At 36.6% G+C, this 21,771-nt stretch overlaps 2 protein-coding genes across 2 annotated transcripts; both read right to left on the reverse strand.

Moving 5' to 3' along the window:
- Positions 1-2,469: 2,469 nt before the first annotated feature.
- Positions 2,470-10,438, reverse strand: LOC135200847 (troponin C, isotype gamma-like). Its single transcript, XM_064229545.1, has 6 exons — positions 10,272-10,438; positions 5,583-5,610; positions 4,651-4,794; positions 4,247-4,366; positions 3,564-3,695; positions 2,470-2,625 (listed from the first exon to the last, which is right to left on the reverse strand). The coding sequence occupies exons 1-6, from the start codon at positions 10,272-10,274 to the stop codon at positions 2,600-2,602; spliced, it is 453 nt and encodes a 150-aa protein (XP_064085615.1). The 5' UTR covers positions 10,275-10,438; the 3' UTR covers positions 2,470-2,599.
- A 1,902-nt stretch (positions 10,439-12,340) lies between these two features.
- Positions 12,341-21,170, reverse strand: LOC135200840 (troponin C, isotype gamma-like). Its single transcript, XM_064229539.1, has 6 exons — positions 21,040-21,170; positions 18,405-18,432; positions 17,236-17,379; positions 15,585-15,704; positions 14,593-14,724; positions 12,341-12,873 (listed from the first exon to the last, which is right to left on the reverse strand). Exons 1-6 carry the CDS (start codon positions 21,040-21,042, stop codon positions 12,848-12,850), a joined length of 453 nt encoding a protein of 150 aa, XP_064085609.1. The 5' UTR covers positions 21,043-21,170; the 3' UTR covers positions 12,341-12,847.
- Between the last annotated feature and the right edge of the window lie 601 nt (positions 21,171-21,771).

Raw genomic sequence — 21,771 nt, forward strand, 5'->3', positions numbered from 1 at the left:
TTTGACGACAATACCAAGAACAAAACTCACCCAAAACACAAATAAACCAAGAATCTAATAAGGGTTATAGCCTTCAGAACAAGGGCCAAACGCAGTGAATCTGGAATTCCTCGAATATCAGTGCTCTCAGGATTTATGTTACTGAATGAGTGAAGGAATATCTTGTGGTAAACTTCGTGAATACCACTAGTCTTACACGTAATCACATAATCTAAATAATCAGTGGGGTACGAGTCCCTGCAAGTTATTTACAAGTAGACAGCTCGCGAGAGTAATGCAAACATAATATGAATTTCAACCCACTGCCGATATTTTAAGACACTGAAGGTCAGCTGCGTAATTTAATGTTTTACACCCCTTCCACAACCTCTATGTCTTACCCTTTATGCATTCCGGCATAGCATTCGTTATCCCTATTGCTTATCAGACAGTTCTTAATTAATTAAGAAGAAAGGGGAGACCAGCTGTGGATGCAAATTCTGCAAGGTAGAATTATCTGTAGCATTTGATTCAGCAGGGTAGAGATATTGCAGTAGCTCAAAATCAGTATTATGACCAGATAAAGTCTTGATGACAGAGACTAAGGTTCAAAGGAGCTCAACATTTCGCCTTTTCAATCAGACACTGAAGTATTTGCATATTATGTATGGTGGCTTGGGAGCCTAGAAATCCTTGGCTTCTTCCTTACTACCCCAGGTTAGGCGGTCTTTGATGCTGGCTTTCTTAGTTGATGGTACTTCATAGGTAAGGACACCTTAATGTAGACACCCCATCGGGAGATAGAGCTGTCAATGCAGTAGGCATTATCGAAAGTTTTTGTTTTTTTGCGGCGTACCTTAGGCCCGTAGCTGCACCCATTTCGTTGACCTCCATTCCCGCTTAATATTTTAGACTTTTACTTCTTACTACAGCTGTGGAGTTTTCTTCCCGTTCCTCCTTGAAGTCTTTGTACTTCATTTCCTTGAGTTTTTTTATCTCTATCTTTATGTACAAACATTCCAACTCTCATTTTTCAACGTCTTAAGCGATGAGTGGCCGGAAGTGCCTGCCCTTAGTGCTGGGCTTGACAGCCTAAATTTCATTAATCACAATGTCGGCCATTAGACACCTGGATTTGTACTTATTTTTGCTCTAATCATTTAATCATTTCTTAACTTCTAACTTCAATGACCTTTCGACTACTTTCATAAAGGATGCTTCATGAGCAATGGCAACTATCTCGAGAATCTGCAGTTGCCAAGTACACAGTGTTCAGTGGTGGTGATTCATGAGCACAAGACACATTCTTCGACCTTCTGCCACAGATTTATAGCTGATAAAATCTACGCAAATTGATTCAAATAACAAATTCCTCGCGATTGAGACTGGTTCCTCATGCTTGACGATGACCCCTTAGTGATTTCAAGAGACGATAGACAAACCTTAGAATTTATCTTAAGTTTCTTGCTTCTGTGGCTCGAGGGAAATGTTTTAATTAGTGACTGTGTATTTTATCCAAGCGTGTTTGGGACTCCTGCGTCCACTTTGAATGGGTGAAATGCATACAAATCTTTAGGAAGAATACTGTAAGATATGTTCTTTTTTTTTGCCTTGTCTTGTTCAGAATTCTAATGAAATTGAACCGTTTTGCGTGCAATATTAGCTTGTACGATACGATACGTCTGGTGTGGTATTTATTGAAAGAAAGTGGTCAGTTTTGTTATAGTCAAGCAATTCAACATATGTAAGAAGCATCACTGAATCACGAAAATTTGGAACGTGATGAATATATAAATAAAAGCAAATTCCACGAAGGAAAGTGAAACAATGAAATATCGTTACAAGGCCTTTCGACTCTCGTCCTTAACTAGGTCTGCTCAGTAAAGGCCTTGCAGCGGTACTTCATTGTTTCACTTTCCTTCGTGGATTTTGCCTTTGTTTATACCTAAGAAGTTATTTTCTGCTTGGGGTGCAATTTATATTCAGGAAGTCTTGCATAGTTTATAGGCATAAGTTCCACATCCCTGCAGTAGTTAAAATATGGATTTGAGGGTCTTTTTCAATTGCTTTATGCATCTATATTACAGAGGATTTCCTCTTCATAGGAATTTCACTTCATTGTGAAAAGAGTTTCCATTTTTAAAACATAGTTTTCCGTTCGGTGATATGTCAAACTAAAGCGTTTAGACGAGAGGTCACTGAAGTCTATACCTCGAATCATTTAGCCCTATTTAAATTTCAAATGTTCTTATTAGTATAGATAACTGTATCATTGTTTCATATCTTTACCATTGCCTCGTTTATTTCGGGTGAGGCCGAGGAATGGGCGTGAGAATGCCCGTTCTTGTTCCTGGCAAGCAAAATGGAAAAGGGACTAGCAAATGGTATAGAGTACCGCATGACGTCATCAAGAGTATTACCACCTGCCGCCGAGGTCTCTTCTAGTTTTCATCTCTTCTTCCACTCCAACTGGGAGGAAATGTCAATGAGTTCTTTTTAATAATAAATCTATATTTATTGTTATGTATTCAGTGCTATATCAATACAAAAACAATGAAGATCGTGGAGACGCTGTGAGTGGATGAGTGTGATGGATGAAGGTCAACCGATGGAGAGTCGCTCAGCCACTCATCATCTCCATGAATTCTGCAAAGCAAAATGAAATGAATTTAGTGATTCTCTCTCTCTCTCTCTCTCTCTCTCTCTCTCTCTCTCTCTCTCTCTCTCTCATAAGGCCTAGAAATTCATCATGATCATGACTTCAAATTCTAAATTTCATTTTGTATTCCATATGAATTCTTATAAATGCAAACAATATTATTTTTACTATGTACTCAAATGTCTGACACCAATGTGCGCAATAAACTGATTAAAAAAATCTCTCTCTCTCTCTCTCTCTCTCTCTCTCTCTCTCTCTCTATATATATATATATATATATAATATTATATCTATATCTATATATATATATATATATATATATATGTATATTATATCTATATATATATATATACTATATATATATAATATATATATATATATATATATATATTCTAAATTTCATTTTGTATTCCATATGAATTCTTATAAATGCAAACAATATTATTTTTACTATGTACTCAAATGTCTGACACCAATGTGCGCAATAAACTGATTAAAAAATCTCTCTCTCTCTCTCTCTCTCTCTCGTACTCTATAATATATATATATATATATATATATATATATATCTATTTATATCTATCTATATATATATAAAAATATCATATATATATATATATATAATAATATATATATATATATATATAGAATTTAAGTGTATGCAGCTACAAGCTCCATGCCCGGCCATTAGATAATTGTCAAACATGGCTAACTTTAAACTTGAATAAAATAAGAAGTACTGAGGCTAGACAGCTGCAATTTGGTTTGTTTGATGATTGGAGGGTGGATGATCAACATACCCATTTGCAGCCCTCTAGCCTTGCTAGTTTCTAAGATCTGAGGGCGGGCTGAAAAAGTGCGGAAGGACTGACAAATTTAGTCTCAATAGGTTCCTTTTACAGAATATTAAACATCGTCGTCTTACCGTCGAAGTCGAGGGTTCCGGAACCGTCCTCGTCGACTTCCTCAATGATGCCGTCCAGATCAGCAGGGGTCAGTTTGTTGTCGATCTCCTGGAGGATTTCTCTCAGGACGTCGGTGGTGATGAAGCCGTTGCCTGCGGAGGAAGAGGAGGAGAAATGAGTGGAAATGACCTTTGGACGATGGATGGAAAGTTAATGCATCATTCCGGCTTGCAAACCTTCAAGAATGATGTTCCCCATCTTTAACTAAAGTGGCGCTCATTTTTAAGGTTTGTTTTATATCTGACTGACAGGCAGAAGAGAGAGAGAGAGAGAGAGAGAGAGAGAGAGAGAGAGAGAGAGAGAGAGAATTGCCTTTATGTTTACAATGATCCTTTTTCTGATACTATCGAAACAATAAATCAAGAAAAAAACAGAAGAGGAGGAGAGAGAGAGAAAAGAAAGAGGAAAGGAAGGGAAGAAAAGAGAGAGACAAGAAGAGAGAGAGAGAATTGCCTATATGTTTATAAAGGATCCTTTTTCTGATACTGTCAAGTAAAATGCCAACAAAAACAGAGAGGGAGAGAGTATTGCCTTCATGTTTATAATGATCCTTTTTCTGATACTGGCAAATAAAATGCAAGGAAAAACAGAGAGAGAGAGGAGAGAGAGAGAGAGAGAGAGAGAGAGAGAGAGAAATACTCACCCTCTTTATCGTAGATACGGAAGGCTTCCCTAAGTTCGGCCTTCAGAGCTTCCTCGTCCTCCTCAATCAGGAACTTGGCAGCAAGGTCAACGAATTGGGGGAACTCAAGTTGACCAGAACCTTCGTGAAAAAAAAAAAAATGTCATTAAAGACAGATCTTGGGAGACTCGGAGTGTTCTTAATGAATTCAACTGCACTGGATGTCAGGTAAAATGAGACGGAGAAGTGATACCTACTTTCTTTGAGCAGAGCGCTAACGCTAAAATCAATAAAGATACTTTTCACTCTCAGGTGCAAAGGGAATGAAGATTCCTTCATATTTATGTCATAAAGATACTCTTCACCCTAAAGAAGAATAAAGAGTCATATTCATGAAGGATGGAAGTGTCACGCGCCATCTTTACCGTCTTTAGCCGTGTCGGTAATGACTTCGGCCAAGTTCTTCTCGGAGATCTTGACTCCCATCATCCTCAAGATGGTGGCGACGGTGTCGGCGGTGATGAAGCCCTGCTTCTCTGTGTCGAAGGAGTCGAAGGCCTTCCTGAGGGCTGCAGAAGAAGAACGAAGGGAAGAACAAACTTGTTACAAAAGAGTAACTAACATTACGGGAATATTTCAAGGTAATACGTTCTTTTGATCACTTGCCTGTCAGTTTCATACATTTTGCTAGGTTACGTTAGGAAGTATAATCAGGAGACAGCATCCTGTAGTAGATTCACATCATCCGTGCATCTGATGTCTATGCCCGTCCCTTACGACGCTCCTGATTGGCTGTTGATAAGCCAATCACAGGGCTGGAAACTCTCAGTCTCTCTCTCGGGAGTTCACACACCCAAGATGTATGTTCTACTTTCACCTTTCCTGAGGAGAGGTGGAACATACATCCTGCCTATATGAACTCTCTCTCGAGAGACTGAGTTTCCAGCCCTGTCATTGGCTTATCAACAGCCAATCAGGAAGAATACTGTGTCCTAGGTTAGGTTAGGTTTAAGAGCTTTTGACCCCCTTTTTGTACTATAACTTTTCTAATAATGATCACAGACCTGAAGGTTCTATCATCTCATTGTTTTTCGCCGGATTGGGAGTATAGACTTAGGCCTACATCTTCTAACTTATTTTCCCACCCAATATCAGGTTCTTTTTCTCTTTCTGAGCTACATTTTAAAGGTGAGTAATTAGGTATTTGTGTGAACGATTCTGGTCAAAGCTCAACAAGCATGATGAAAGCAATCAGGATAATTAACATACATAGACCAGTATAATCCTAAGGTTGGAATGTGACTGAGGGTGATATAGAAAGGATAATAAAACTGTGAATATTCCCAGAGATGCTCACCTTCGATCTGATCTTCCTCAAGGGAATCCTGAAAAGACAGAATAGCATACAACGTTAAATAAAGTCTCTGGCAGAAGTTGATGAGGCAAAATATGCATTTAGACGCAAAGATAAAAAATAAATAAATAAATAAAATAAAATAAAACAAACAAATAAAAAAATGAAATAAAAACATGTGGAAACTCAAAATTAACGAGAAGACGGCGCAAACTCCTCACAAAATACGCAACAGAACAAGTAAAAAAGGTAAGAAATATAGGAATGATGTGAAATATGTCTATAATACACAAATAAACGTGGAATTATGAAGACTGAGTCACTCATGCACTACTATCCAGTGTCTTATTGAATGGCATCGCGTATTGTGCTCAGAATCGCAAAAGACAGTAAAATACAAAAACTTGACCATATTTTTGGTATGAATAAAAAAAAAATTCAATAACTTGTACCATTGACTTAACAGGGAATTATATGGATTTGTAATTAGGAAACTATAATATATATATTCCTTTAACCTTGGCATTTGTTTTCGCTTTCACCCTTCATACTAATTCTCTCTCTCTGTCTCTCTCTCTCTCTCTCTCTCTCTCTGTCTCTCTGTCTCTCTCTCAAAATGATGGCACGTAAATAAATAATACAAAATTCCTTTTGCCCAAAGTATAACTTGCATTCAAATGGAATTATTTATCTTAAGCAATCCTCCCTGAAATTGGCAAGGGTTTTATATATATATATATATATATATATATATATATATATATATACACACACACACACACACACACACACATATATATAAAAAAAAAAATATAAATATATATATATATAAATATAAATATATACAATAGTTGTATTCACACTCAAGCAGTAAGTACGACAAGTGCGTAATGTTAAATGAAATAAAAAAAAGTCTGAAATTATCCCAGCAAATCTAGGGTATTTTCAAAGGCCTTTTCAAGCAGCAACGCATAAACGAGAGGAACCCTCCACGAAGCGCAGGTTTTGGCGGGAAACTGTCTGCTTTTTCATTGGCTGGTAATGACGTCACTGAACTTGGCGATGATTGGTTGGTCGATGACGAAACCTAACGGTACTACCGCCTGTTGCCGCATGTCACTGATAAATAAATATTCTTTCATATTTTGTATAGCCATTAGGCTTTGTTGTGATTGCCCATTACTAAATAAAGATGAAATATCTTAAAATGAATATTGTTTGAAGCAATACAAGATAACGGACCTTTTGTGTCTTTATAATTGAGGGCTTTCCATAAGTAAAGAGTTACCAGTTCATGTTTTTTTCAATATCTTTGGAGGTAGAGGACATAGTCGGCATGGGGAGATCATTCCTTCAAATGTTCAGATTTGCAAAAAGTACTGGTGTCTTTTCGTAAGTAATTCCAGTCCAGGAGAAAATGCCCCATTTTAGAGTCTTTTTACATAAAGGATGAAATTTATTAGAATAAATTTGAGCGAAATGTGTATATGTCTTCAAACCATTCACGTTACCAATTTTAGGATCCTTGGTAAGTCTCATGTTTCATATACACTTTGGTTACCATGGCAACTGTTTATCTGTTGCTGTCAGTCATAGATAAAGAATCAGGTGAAACTGTACATCTCACCACTCTTGATGATGAACTGTGAGAACCAAGAAAGTCAACGTTAAATGACCACTATTGATCCTCAACAACTGGAGCCAGTTGAAAATAGGGAGTTATGAATTGCGAGTTTCTTATGCCTGTTATTTTAAAAAAAGTATTACAGAGCTTATGGAACTGAAAAGCACAATTGTAATTATAATAAAAATGCTCTGCTCTTATTATCGGCAAATATATGAGATACTTAACCTTGGTTTTTTATTTTTATATTGAAATAATTTGTAAAATCCTAAATCCTTCACCTCTAATACAGGACATATACACAAACACACAAATACATACACATACACACATTTTATGTGATTCTCTTTCCTTTGGGCATAAAAACCTACCCCCATAAGGAATTACATATGCAAAAAGGACTTCTAGCCCTGACTAGGAATCAAAACTATGCCTATTTGGGTTATAGAGGAAATAATTAATTAATTTTTATTCATTTAATAAATGTGCTTATGAATCCAGGAAACAATAAAAATAGCAAACCTAGATTTTCCTTCTAAGTGGGGTATTTTCGATGGCCTTTTCAAACAGAAACGCATAAACGAGAGGAACCCTCCACGAGACGCAGGTTTTGGCGGGAAACTGCTCTTTTATTGGCTGTTAATGATATCACTAAACTTGGCGATGATTGGTCAGTCGATGACGAAACCTAACGGTACTACTGCCTGTTGCCGCATGTCACTGATAAATAAATATTCTTCCATATTTTGCACAGCAATTAGACTTTATTATGCTTGTCCATTGCCAAATAAAGATGAAATATCTTAATATGGATATTATTCAAAGCAATGAAAAGTTATCAGACCTTTTGTGTCCTTATAATTGTGGGGTTTCCAAAACTACAGAATTACCAGTTAACGTTTTTCAATATTTTGGGAGGCTGACGAAATGGTCTGTCTATGTAGCCAAACCCAGGATTAATTATTCCAGTAAATCCTCGGGGGTGACGGATTATTTGTATATTTTCTTATATAATGTCAGTTCGAGAGGAAATAACCCTTATTGGGGAGTCATTTTACATATAAGATAAATTGTATTGGTTAAAATTTGTGCGAAATATGTTTAGGTCTTCACGTGATTCACGTTAACATTTCTAGGATTCTTGGCGAGTCTCGTGTTGTATACAAAATCGAGTTACCATGGCAACGGTTTAGCTGTTTTTGTAGTTGCCATGACTCACTAATAACCGAATATTTGTCATAGTTTGTGCAATTATAGATTTTGGTTGAGTTTGCCCACTGCGAAATATAGGTCGAATTTCATTATTTGTACGTTTTTGGAATGAATAAAAAGAAAACAGAACTTCCAATTTCTCATTATTTGGTTTTCCAAAAGCGAAGGGTTGCCAGTTCATGCTTTTTCATATCCTTTTGTGAAGCTGAAGACATGGTCTAAGGCTAAGCCATCGTAGCCAAATAGGGAGCACAATGACCTTCCAAGTGTTTAGATCTTTCAAATTATTTAGCAACTTTCATGTATATTGCCCACTTGAAAATTAAATATCTTCAATGGAAAGTTATTGTACATAATGGATATAATTTATAACATCTAATTTTCTAAAAATTATTTATAGAATTTGAAGAGGTTCCACGTCCTGTGTTCTATAGTCCTTGTCCCGTTTCCATGGCAATTGGCCTTCTGTTGGTCATGACAGAATAAAACGTGAACTGATACCTTAAACAAAAAATGAATTATTAGTTTAAAAAGTTTTGGGAAGGTTAGTTTCCACAACATTCTTCCGAATAAGTTTACTTCATGATAATTCATTGTTAAATATGAATAGTCAATGAATATTTCGGTAAAATTCGAATCTGTCACTGAGCCATGCCAACGGTCGAATGAGAGACATAAACTGTAAACATTGGCATTCACCAATCATTGTGCAGGTCGATGACATCATCAATCAACAGCCAATCACAGTGCAGAAACTTTCCCGCCAATATCTCACGTTACTCAGCGAGTTCCTCTGGGTTACGCCTTGCTCTTTCAAGGCTCACCGCCTTTGGAGGGAGACATTTACAAAAAATTGTCGACTTTTTTTGCTTTTTTCCAGTCCAGTGTAGATCTATGTGCATTGAAATGACGGAATTATGTTTAAATGACACTTTTTTGTTTTTTTGTTTTTTTGTTTTACTGAAATTCATACAAGCATCACCAAGCCGTCTCAAAAGTTTGAGTGTGTAGGAGACGGAGAGAACAGACTTCAAGTAGAAACGATAATCCTTATCAAATATATTACCTGCAAAGGTACATATATGCATGCATATGAATTACGTATGCAAGCAAACAATAATTGCAAAGAGAGAGAGAGAGAGCGAGAGAGAGAGAGAGAGAGAGAGAGAGAGAGAGAGATGGGGGCTGGGGGGGCGACACTTCCGGTGGGTTTCGGAATTTAAGTGGACGAGCAGATGATTTTGCAAAATGAAACTGGACATTTTATATATCACAATGACAGAGAAGGAAACCTTGGGAAAATTCCAATTTTTTTCTTGTCTGATTCTCAGAGTTTAGGCATCAAGATTTCAAATATTTTTTCCTTTACCCGTCCACTAATTTCATCATCCCGACACTCAGTGTAATATATATATATATATATATATATATATATTATATATATATATATAAACAACTAGCACTTCTGTCTTGAAGGAAAACCATGCAATAACGCACAGGAATAATGACGTCAAGTGTTGTATGTGAAATATGAATAATACCAAATAAAAAAAAATTCAAATAGTATAGTTGCTACCAGAGAGCAAATCAGAGCTTCGAATCGGTAGCTTCCCGCAATTCCTGCAACCTACGTGAAGTGTTCAGGTATCAACGAAATGCTCCTTCTTGTTAGTTCATATTTCGTGGAACAAATCCCAGTAAAATAGATTTGCTCACTTGAATTCAAGATAAGGAACACTGTCACTGCAATATTTCAACGAATGCCAATTTACACTTTGCCTGAAGTGCAAAGCGACTTGTTTTCCACATAGCTATTAAAACAGCACTCGAACCTCATTTCTGATTTGGTCACTTACCATATTCAACGAAGCAGTGCTGATTGATAATTCACCTCAAAGACGACTTCAAAAGGGCTGACTGAGGTGCTGACAGAGCGTCCAGTACACAGGCGAGAGCTCCTCTATATATCACTTCAGTTTAGCAACCGGTACAAACAGATGAGCGTCCGTAACGCACGCACGAACGTCCATCGCTTCCTCCGCAGCACACTTCATGTCTTCTCCTGAATTCCAGTCATTTTACATGTTCGGTCTGAAAAGAGTGGGCTTCCCGGAAGCTGCGTCGTGACTGGCCGACCAACCAGGATGGACCAATGGCGAGAGGCCTGGGGGCGTTGTTTATGTGATGTGGGATTAATGAAAGTACCTACATTTCAGCGGGGAAATATTCTCAATTTGAGATTGTTTACATACTCTGAATTAATCCTCTCTCTCTCTCTCTCTCTCTCTTCTCTCTCTCTCTCTCTCTCTCAGTCGCATGATAGGTACAGAAATATTTCATTTTCTCACAGTCACACTGTTTCTTGGCATCATCTATATCCTGCTGTTTGCTCGTCAATTCCAAAGTTCCTCGGAGATCATTACCCCTAAATTAGAAGGAAAGCAAGAATTTTCAGTCATTCAGGAAAGGTCATTCAAGCAGATGCTTTCGCAAGCATTTAGAATGAGTTATGTGAGAGTTGCATCTTTGTCTGTCTTAGAGGATAATCCCGTAACACACCAGAGCACACGAGAGGGAAAACTGTAATCGCTGAAAGTCCTGTTTTCTTTTTTATGGATGCTATGGAAAACCAGCTAAGCTGGTGGCTGGAGTAATTTGTCTTTTAGGTTTATTAGTATATTTCATATCCGTTTGATTTTCAATGTGATTATTATTTTATAAAAAAAAAAAAGATCCTTGTATTCAGGGATTTCTTTTTATGAAGATTTTCCCAAGAAAGCATCGACAATATATATATTATGGTCATTCTGGACTCCTTCCTCTTTCAATCGCTTTCGTTTCGTCTCGTAAAGGATGCTTTCTTTTCCATTCTTGGATAATAGATTTTTATAGCTTTCTTTTTCATTCTTGGATAATGAATTCTTATGACTTTCTTTTTCATTCTTGGTCGAAAAATTATATAACTTTCTTTTTCATTCTTGGACGAAAAATTCTTATAACTTTCTTTTCCATTATTGGATAAAAAATTCTTATAACTTTATTTTTCATTCTTGGTCGAAATTTTTTTATAGCTTTCTTTATCATTCTTGGATGAAAAATTCTTATAACTCTTTATTTCATATTTGGATGAGAGAGAGAGAGAGAGAGAGAGAGAGAGAGAGAGAGAGAGAATCTACCTAACTTTTTCTATCTAGAATAAGGATCCTCGGATAGTTGTAATTACGCCATTAATCTCCTTATCTCTTTGTCTCCATTTTTTAGTGAAAGTTTTTGTACTGTCAGAAAACGTTGGTTTCTTAATCTTTTTCCACAACTTTGTCGACAAAAAGAGCTCATTACCGTGATAAAGGGTCCCCGGTCACCATACACAAGGAACCTCATTCATTCTGGAAGGTTAAGTTCTACTCTGCGATGGCTGCTTTAGCATTTTATATTTTGGGTCTTTCTTGCAGCTTTAAAGTGTACAGCAATCTTGGTCTCTTGAGAGAGAGAGAGAGAGAGAGAGAGAGAGAGAGAGAGAGAGAGAGAGAGAGAGAGAGAATAACCAGATTTTACTCACAATAAAGTTTTAGTATCCTTTATCATCAGGAGAATGATAAAGGATACTAGTGACGTTTTCGTCTTACTGTTCAGTAAAATGTTCATAGCGAATATAATCGCTCTCAGTTTTAGTGCGAATTTGAAGTAATTCAGTCGTTATGAGGATTCCATTCACAAAACACGTTTATCGCCTCTTTTGCCTTATATGTCGTTTACTTCAAAATACAAAGGTTTGTATTAGGATCTTAATAGATGCTAGAAAAGATGATCACGTGACACCACCACGAATTTCTTTCATGGAAGATTCCACCGACAGAACACAATAGAAGTGTAATTTTTAAAACTTTTTTTTTTGAGTGTAAGGTAACCAGAAGAAACTTGGGGATTATATCTTATCAAGATTTATTACAAGTTCACAGTCGTATGTCAAGGTTGGAAAATAGGTCTCTAAAGTCATGTTTTCTTTTTTTTTTTTTCATTTCCACGGTTAGCAAATAATGAAACACTTTTAGTAGACCAGTTAAATTATGAATACAGACACCGACTGATATTCAAAGGCAGGCTACACTTAGAAAACCCTTTTTTCTCTTCCAGAGTACCAGGCGAAGATCATATCAGAAAAATGAATGTTGTATCACAATATTTCACTTTTATGAATATTCAGCAACGCTTCACCTCGAGGAAGAGAGATTCTCACCGTTCACAATATAAAAAATTAACAAAGTTCTTAGCTGCCAACCCGAAGAGGAAATTCACGAGAGCTTGTAAAATACGAGATCTATAGATTTTTCCTTAAACATTAATCCTTATCTCAGGTGAATGATCAGACAGGGCGATCGAGGAGGAGGATGAATGTGATTGATGGACGTCAGCAGGTGATGCGGCATCTCGCTCAGCCGCTCATCATCTCCATGAATTCTGGAAAGGAAAAAGAAAAAAAAAAAGGTAATAAATCTAGTGATTTGTCGAACATTTTGCTCAAGATGGAAGTAGCATTTATTCAGCCAATTTTGATAGATATAAAATGATTCATTGGGTAAATAGCTGTAAAGGAAAATAAATCAATTGATTCGTCCAACATTTGCTCAAGATGGAAATAGCATTTATTCAGCCAATTTTGATAGATATAAAATGATTCATTGGGTAATTAGCTGTATTATATTTCCCATTAAAACGTCTTCCTTAATAGTGACCTCGCTCATACGCACTTAGGTCCGACGCCTTTCACAAAGTTTTGACTCCAGGAGTTTCTTCCTATTACAGATGGATTAAAAAGGGATTATTTTGGATTATTTGACAAAATTTTGATTCTAGAAAGAGAAGGGAAAATTTCTTAGCAATTCTAGTGATTTTCTCCTATTACAGATGGATTAAATAGGGATTATTTTGGATTATTTAACAAAATTTTGACTCTAGGAAGTGAAGGGAAAGTTTCTTAGCAATCCTAGTGATTTTTTTCTTATTACAGATGGATTAAATAGGGATTATTTTAGATTAAGGATTGGAATGAACTACAAAAATGTCGACTTTCACACTATTAATAGTAGAACCACACTTTTGTGCTCACTTATACCTCCTGGAAGGATATATTCCCTCACGCACATACACATTGGAAATATATTCCAACGCATAAACTGATCTTTTTTTGTATATATTTTTTTAAAAGAAAAATCAGTACGGCTGATGAGGTCTACTGATCAAGTAGACGAAAGCTCCCGTCTTTTATGTATTTTTAATAAACATTTTACATTATTGTGGACTTTGATTACTTGAATATATATATATATATATATATATATATATATTATATATATATATATATATTATAAAATACAATATAAATTTACGTTACATACATACACACATATGTGTGTAGATATATATTACATATACACATATAAATCAAAAATAAGTATGTATATATATATATATATATATAATAGTAAGTATAATCTATATATATATATATATATATACATAGATAGATATTTATATATATATATATATATATAGATATCTATAATATTAATATATATAATAGATAATATATTATTATATATATAAGATATCTATATAATATAATAAGTAATATATATATATAGTATTCTATATCCTATATCATATTATATTGTATATATATATATATATATATATACTATATATATATATATATTAGATATATTATATCTATATATATATATATAGATAATATTATTATATATATATATCTATATACTATATACCACATTTATTATATATATGTATATTAATATCTATATATATATAGGCCTTTCATATAAATATATATAGATATTATATATATATCTATATCTATATATGTTTATATATATATATATATATATATATATATGTAATATATATATACATAATATATATATAAAATATACATATTATATACCACCACATTTATGTATATATATGCTATATATATATAGATATATAATATATATATATATATAAGATATATATAATATACTTTATGATATATATGATATATTATATATATATATATATATATATATATATATATATATATATATATATATATATATCTATATAGAAATTGAACAAGAGCATACGCGCACACACACCCACATCAAGGCTATATCGACCTACCGTCGAAGTCGAGGGTTCCGGAACCGTCCTCGTCGACTTCCTCAATGATGCCGTCGAGATCCTCAGGAGTCAGTTTGTTGTCGATCTCGGTCAGAATCTCCCTCAGGACGTCGGTGGTGATGAAGCCGTTGCCTGAAGGGGACCAGAGGTTAGGACAAGCGAAGTGAGAAGTCAGCTGATTTGTAAGTACAAAATCCTAAAGTGTTGCCTAATTATTTAGTTTATTTTTATAAGTTTGCACGTCTGATGATGTCTAATAAAATGTATGGAACAAAAGAGGAGAGAGGAGAGAGAGACTTGAGCGGAGTAGAGAGAGGAGCAGAGAGAGAGGAGAGAGAGGAGAGAGAGGAGTATTGCTTTATTTTAATCATAGGATCTTTTTCTGACACTGTCATAAATAAAAATGCCAACAAACACACACACACACACACACACACACACAGAGAGAGAGAGAGAGAGAGAGAGAGAGAGAGAGAGAGAGAGAGAGAGAAGTATTGTCTTTATTTTCATTGGATCCTTTTTCTGACACTGTCAGACAAATGCCAGCGAACACCCAAACACACACACACACACACACACACAGATTATTGCTTTTATATTCATAGTATCTTTTTTGACATTGTCAAATAAAATGCCAACAAACACACATACACACGCACAGAGAGAGAGAGAGAGAGGAGAGAGAGAGGAGAGAGAGAGAGAGAGAGAGAGAAAGTATTGCCTTTATTTTTTTTATATAATCCTTTTCTGATAATGTCAAGTAGAAAGCAAGGAAAAAACAGAGAGAGGAGGAGATGAGCGAGATTAGAGAGGACTCTTGGGGAGGAGAGAGAGAGAAGAAGAGAGAGAGGAGAGAGAGAGGAAGTTGAAATTTATTTTCAAAGTAATCTGTTTTTCCTGATAACGTTCAAGTAAAATGCCAGCAGAACAGAGAGAGAGAGAGAGAGAGAGAGAGAGAGAGAGAGAGAGAGAGAGAGAGAGGAAGTACTCACCCTCCTTATCGTAGATACGGAAGGCTTCCTTAAGTTCGGCCTTCAGAGCTTCCTCGTCCTCCTCAATCAGGAACTTGGCAGAAAGCTCAATGAACTCCTCGAACTCAATCTGGCCAGAGCCTGCAGGTCACGGAGAGAGAGAGAGAGAGAGAGAGAGAGAGAGAGAGAGAGAGAGATGGCGTTAATTCACTTCAGTAAAGTAAACTGCTTTTAATAAGCTTTTGAACGAAGGACCTCATTGGTTGATTAAGGGCATTTTAATCTCTTGGTAATTAGAGTTAAAAATCAAGTGAAATATTTCTCCTCTCGTAAGATTATAGTTACGGGGAGATATTGGACGATGTTTAATACTAGTCATTCGAGTATGTAAAGTTGATGATAATATCAATATTATTACAATTCCTAACTTTGCTACTGTTCTTCTTTAGACCTTAAGGGGTAACCTACACACTCGACAACTTCAGAGTAAAAGGGACATAAGTAAGTGTTGCTGCTTTCGACTGATGAGGAGCAAAATTATTCTAATGGATACTTCTTACAAGCTGAGGAACAAATAACTGTTGTAGTTCTCCAGACAATACAATTCTCCTGACTATTTATTGATACAATGGACATAAATACAAAGTATCTCCTATTCACTGATGTAAGAGACATAGTAAGTGCTGCTATTCTCAAAAAAGTGATAAACAGTAAAACTTATAACAGTTTTATGGTGCAATAAAAATGACATAACATCTTAATTTGTTCTCTGCAAATTATAAAAAAAAAAGTTCCAGGCAATTTTACGCCACAAGAGTATGAATAAGTCCTGCTCTTCTCTGATAAATAACTAAACTCTATTGCTAAGGTCAAAGGGCCTTAAGAACTGCTGTTGCCCTTCAAAAGTGGTGACTGATGCAATCCCTTTCGCAATTTCAGAACAAAGAACATAACTATACTCTGTTTTTTTCCATCTGTCCATCCGCCTGTGGTGTTTCCGTATGGTAACACTGCGTCCCGGGCTTTAGATAGTTACATTCAGCTTCCATTCAACAATAATAATAATATCCTATTTCGAATATTAACGGTGTACTTCGCATACAGTAAATTATTAAAACACTTTTCAGTTGCAAATGTACACCCAGATATCCTTTTATTTACCTAAAACTTACACATACCGTAACTATTTAAAGCCCGGGACGCAGTGTTACCATACAAAAACACCACAGGCGGATGGACAGATGGAAGAAAACAGAGTATAAGCGTCTTAGTTCTCTGGAGATAAGAATAAACTTTTAACTATGGCAGATTCACATTAACCGTGCATTTTACGTCTAGGCCAGTCCCTTACGGCTCTCCTGATTGGCTGTTGATAAGCCAATTACAGGGCTGGAAACTCTCATTCGCTCTCGAGAGTTCACATAGCCAGGATGTAGTATGTTCCACCTCTCCTGAGGGATACGTCTTTCAGGAGAGGTGGAACATAGATCCTACCCATACGAACTCTCTCGAGAGACTGAGAGCTTCCAGCCCTGCGATTGGCTTATCAACACCAAATCAGGGGCGTCTTAAGGAACTGGCCTAGACATCAAATGCACGGTTTATGTGAATCTGCTATAGGGACAACTTCCTACTACGAAGGAAGCGAAGAAGAGTCGATGAAGTTGCTCACCGTCTTCATCAGTTTCAGCGATAACTTCAGCCAAGTTCTTCTCGGAGATCTTGACTCCCATCATCCTCAGGATGGTGCCGACGGTGTCGGCGGTGATGAAGCCCTGCTTCTCTGTGTCGAAGGAGTCGAAGGCCTTCCTGAGGGCTGCAGGAGAAGAAGAAGAAGAAGGGAAAACAAAGGATTAGAGAGGAAGAACTGTTGACGTATGGCCTCTTTGAATGCTCTAGTAATGCTAGCTAGGTTGATTCTACAGTGATGATATTGCTGTGCAATATATTTCTTAGCTAACTAAATGGAAAGAACATAAATAAATCAATAATCTTGAGACGAAAATAAACAGAAAATATTTTTGCCAATAATCAAGTGAACCTAAATTTAATGAGATATAAATAAATATATATATATATATATATATATATAATATATATATATATATATATATATATATATATATATATATATATATATATTATATATATAATATATATAGCAGGTGTGTAGTTTTACAAAAGAGCAGTTCTAACACCATTTTAAGAACACGGTTAATAAATTCCAGATAACAATCCTTATCTCAATGAAATTAGTTTGTGGTGGGTTCAGAAGGGCATATAATAGACTGACTGCATTGGTGAAAGAAATTGGTGATAAATTAAGAAATAAAGTGAATGGAAGGTAAACCAGCGGGGAACGAAATAACAATATGATTAAAAAAGATAAAAGAGTTAATTAAGTGCTTTAGGTCGGATTCCTCTAAGTCAAAGCGCTTGGAAAGTATTTCTGGGTCATTAGATATATCTTGAGAAAGTTTACAACGAAAAGGAATTGTATTTTTTTTACCGGAAGGAAGGATGAATTAAAGCATGGATAAACATACCTTGGATATATACTTCTATAATAAAAAACTTGATGAGAGAAGTAAGAATCAATAATAAAAGTATTCCTGTTGATTTGGGATCTCAAGGAAGTCACAATGCCAAGAAACTACCATTCTCTCAATCTAAAGAAAATGGAAGGTGAATAGAGGGATAGAATATATCTAAATCGACAAATCTCACTGATGAAAAGGGGGGTCACTTGGTTGATCGGGGGAGGTGGGGGTGGGGTGGGGGGGGGGTGGGGGGAATTTCCAAATTAAGGGCAATAATTCTCTGTCTCGCAGGAATACGTACCATCGATCTGATCTGGTTCTAGAGAATCCTGTAATAGGCAAAAGATGTTTAGGTTAAGGTTAACAGAACAAGCAAGAGTGTCTTTGAGATCTCTGGTTGCGTCCTCTTTGTTAAGCTACTTAAGCAAAAATAAACGAGTAATGAAAAGCGAAGAGTATAACATAAAATAAGTTTCAAGACTCAGTTAGATTTGTGTATAGCAGATATAATCATCAAAATAAAACTGAAAGGAACACAGAACAGAACTGACAACTGATCAACAACTGAATAAACAAATGATAAAACAAGTTACACGAAGCTAAACACCATAAAATAACGATAGATGCACATCAAATTTCAAGTCTCAGTTCGATTTGCACATAAATGATGATTATGAAAAGAAAAAACTCAGAACAGAAACAGAGCTAAGAAAAATAAAAGAAAAAAATCAGTGAGATAAAACACATAAGCCTCCCGCTGCTTATAAACTGTTTTGCAAAATTAATTCCTAAATAAAATAAGATAAAAAAAGCGCTTGGTTGTTGCTCTTAGAACGAAGCACAAATAAAACGAAAAGTAGAGAGAGTGAATAAAGCAGGTGAACGTTGTCAACTGGGCAGATGTTAGGCACTTTTCGAGGTACGATAATTGGGTGCTTGCCGCTATTAGACGCAAATGAGAGAGAGAGAGAGAGAGAGAGAGAGAGAGAGAGAGAGAGAGAGAGAGAGAGAGAATATCATGGAAGAGTTAGGATATTAAATGTTTATGTTTCTGAGTGTGTGTGCGTGTGTGTGTGTGTATGAGAGAGAGAGAGAGAGAGAGAGAGAGAGAGTGACGTGTTAACGGAAGTATAAGTAAGAGATGAAGAGAGAGAGACAGATAGAGAGAGAGAGACAGAGAGAGCGAGGAGAGAGAGAGATGTTGATGAATGGGACTTGTTTATGGAAATATATGTATGAGAGAGAGAGAGAGAGAGAGAGAGAGAGAATGTTTTATAAAAAAACTGACGGGTTATTCCTGTCACTGTTTTTTTTTCCAAGGGTCTCCCCTCACCCATTACGCTCTCCGATGCTCACAAACGCAACTCGTCATGAATTTGATAACGCAAACACATTCTGAGGGTTTTTTTTTTCCGCATTTACACATCGTACTTCTTATCAACTGTCAAATCCACACTGTCATGGCACTGAAAAAAAAAAACACTTATTTTTTCTTGAACGACTTAATATTCTCAGTCCTGATATCAAATGGGAGTTTATTGTAAAGTCTTGGAGCGGAATATTTAGCGGTTCTGAAGCCTGCATTCGAATTGCATCTTGGCTCGAATCACTTTTGAGGTCATCTGTAGCTATGCTATTGTTAACTCCATTCGTTTGGTGTCTCATACGCGGCAAGACCCTTAGGTATTTCAGACACCCAGTCTTGATAGTCTGGTAAATCATTACGCACGTTTTAAAAAAAAAGAAAAAAAAAAAACACATTATTCCAGCAGTGGTATGGGCTCAGTGCAGAAATGACTCGGGAGAGAGAGAGAGAGAGAGAGAGAGAGAGAGAGAGAGAGAGAGAGAGAAACTGTCTCTAAAGGAGTGGAAAACATTTTCTAAATGGTTAAAGAAACCGCGGACTAAAGCTTTCTCACATACCGTAGGCTATTTTCGACAACGTCTCTCAATGTCTGACTTTTTATTGTTTTTTATTTTTTGTATTATTACGGGTCTCAAGTTCAAATCTGTCGGAGCGGAAATTACTTATTACTTACAACTATATTTACCAAATCTCGTTTCTCGTTCAAGATTATATAGGCATGAAGGTTAGATTTCAGTCACCAGTATGAAAGAGAAACCGAAGCCGAGGCCGATAGCATTCGGATAGTGTCGTCATGCCTTCAGTTTTCTATGATTAAAGAAATTCCAGTTCGATTAAGCAGTGGGATTCTTGCTACTTGAGGAGCCGTTAGCGTCGGTAATTGTCAGCTGCAACTATTTTGAAGAATACACTTTTGTTTATAGATTTTGTACTTCTTCATATTAATTTCAGTTCGATATTGAGATCCTGAAGTAACGAAGAGGCTGTTCTTCAAGATGTAACAACTTTGTACTTGTGGAATTGTCGAGAAATACACTTTTGTTTCTAGAATTTGTACTTCATATTAATTTCAGTTCGATATTGAGGTTCTGAAGTAACGAAGAAGAAGCTGTTCTGCAAGATGAAACAGCTTTGTACTTGCAGAAATATTTACTGAATTCTGTCTATTAAGCATTTTCGACACTAGAAATGAACAACAAAATGTTATCATTCGCATCACGTATATTGCACGAGGTATAGCGATGATTGCAATGGGCTATCATAGAGGCTCTTCATTGATAATCCACCGTCTTATCAGAATTTGAAATTCGAAAAATCACTGGGCGAAATTATTATGGAAAACATTGCTGTCCAAAAATGATCCGTCACCACTCACGCCCGCAGATGCAATTCGGCGTTAGTTGCTTTGGACGATAAGCCTAAAATCTAATGAATCCGAATCCACTTTCAAAGTTTCTGTCTCTCTCTCTTAAAAAGGCCGAAGCGATCTGATTGGTTGCTCACCGTTTTGTAACGATTAATTCCCTTCGTCAAAGAATGTCCCCTTCTTCAAAGAACGCGATTAGCTTACCATGGTCTTTCAAGTTCGCTGGTGTGTGGACCACCCGCCGAAGGAAGGAGAAATGGCTGACTGAAGCTACCACCGAGGGCCAGTGAGGACGGCATTACAAAGGCCCCGCTTATATTACCTCCGTTTACAGTTGTTACAAACCGTTGCTGCGTACCTGTGACCCACGAACGAACGCCATTTCCCACCCCTACCAACCCAAACCCCCCCCAAAAAGATTCACTCCAGGAGGGTCTCGCCCCCTGGTCACGCCCTCCCCTTCTCCCCACCGCCCTGTCAATTTTCAACGGCCGACGCTTTCAAAACGCGCCAGGGGACTGGTCGGGCCGTTTGAACGGACCAATGGCCTCCGCTGAGGCGAGCCGAGCCGTTGAGGTGGGCGGGAAATACGGCGGGGAAGTCGTATATATATTTTCAGTTTTTGTGCTTCCCATCCCCCTCTCTTTTTCCTACCCGGTTAATGGCGATTTTTCTCGCGACCAGATATACCCACGATTCTTGGCACGCATCTCGTTTGCAATCGTTTACCCCTTCAATGGTCATGGTCTCCTAATTAAAATCCCGATCAGGGAGATAAACAGAAGCGCGTTCATTTCCTCTAGAGACAGCAAGCAATTAAGCTACACCGCCGAGTCCCTTGCACAGGGGAGAAAGGAAGGAGAGAGGGAAAAAAAAAGTGTTAATATTGCGCGCGCCATGATTTGTGGCACCGGATGCTTGAGCGAATTTTTGAAA

Source organism: Macrobrachium nipponense, chromosome 23 (assembly GCF_015104395.2).
Source record: "Macrobrachium nipponense isolate FS-2020 chromosome 23, ASM1510439v2, whole genome shotgun sequence".
Taxonomy (NCBI): domain Eukaryota; kingdom Metazoa; phylum Arthropoda; class Malacostraca; order Decapoda; family Palaemonidae; genus Macrobrachium; species Macrobrachium nipponense.

Coding starts and splice junctions, on each gene's coding strand:
- LOC135200840 (XM_064229539.1), bottom strand. Junction 17,380..18,404: donor AGAACCAGATCAGATCGATG/GTACGTATTCCT, acceptor CTTCTCCTGCAG/CCCTCAGGAAGGCCTTCGAC. Junction 14,725..15,584: donor CCGTATCTACGATAAGGAGG/GTGAGTACTTCC, acceptor GGTCCCCTTCAG/GCAACGGCTTCATCACCACC.
- LOC135200847 (XM_064229545.1), bottom strand. Junction 4,795..5,582: donor TGAGGAAGATCAGATCGAAG/GTGAGCATCTCT, acceptor CTTCTTCTGCAG/CCCTCAGGAAGGCCTTCGAC. Junction 2,626..3,563: donor CGGAACCCTCGACTTCGACG/GTAAGACGACGA, acceptor TTTGCTTTGCAG/AATTCATGGAGATGATGAGT.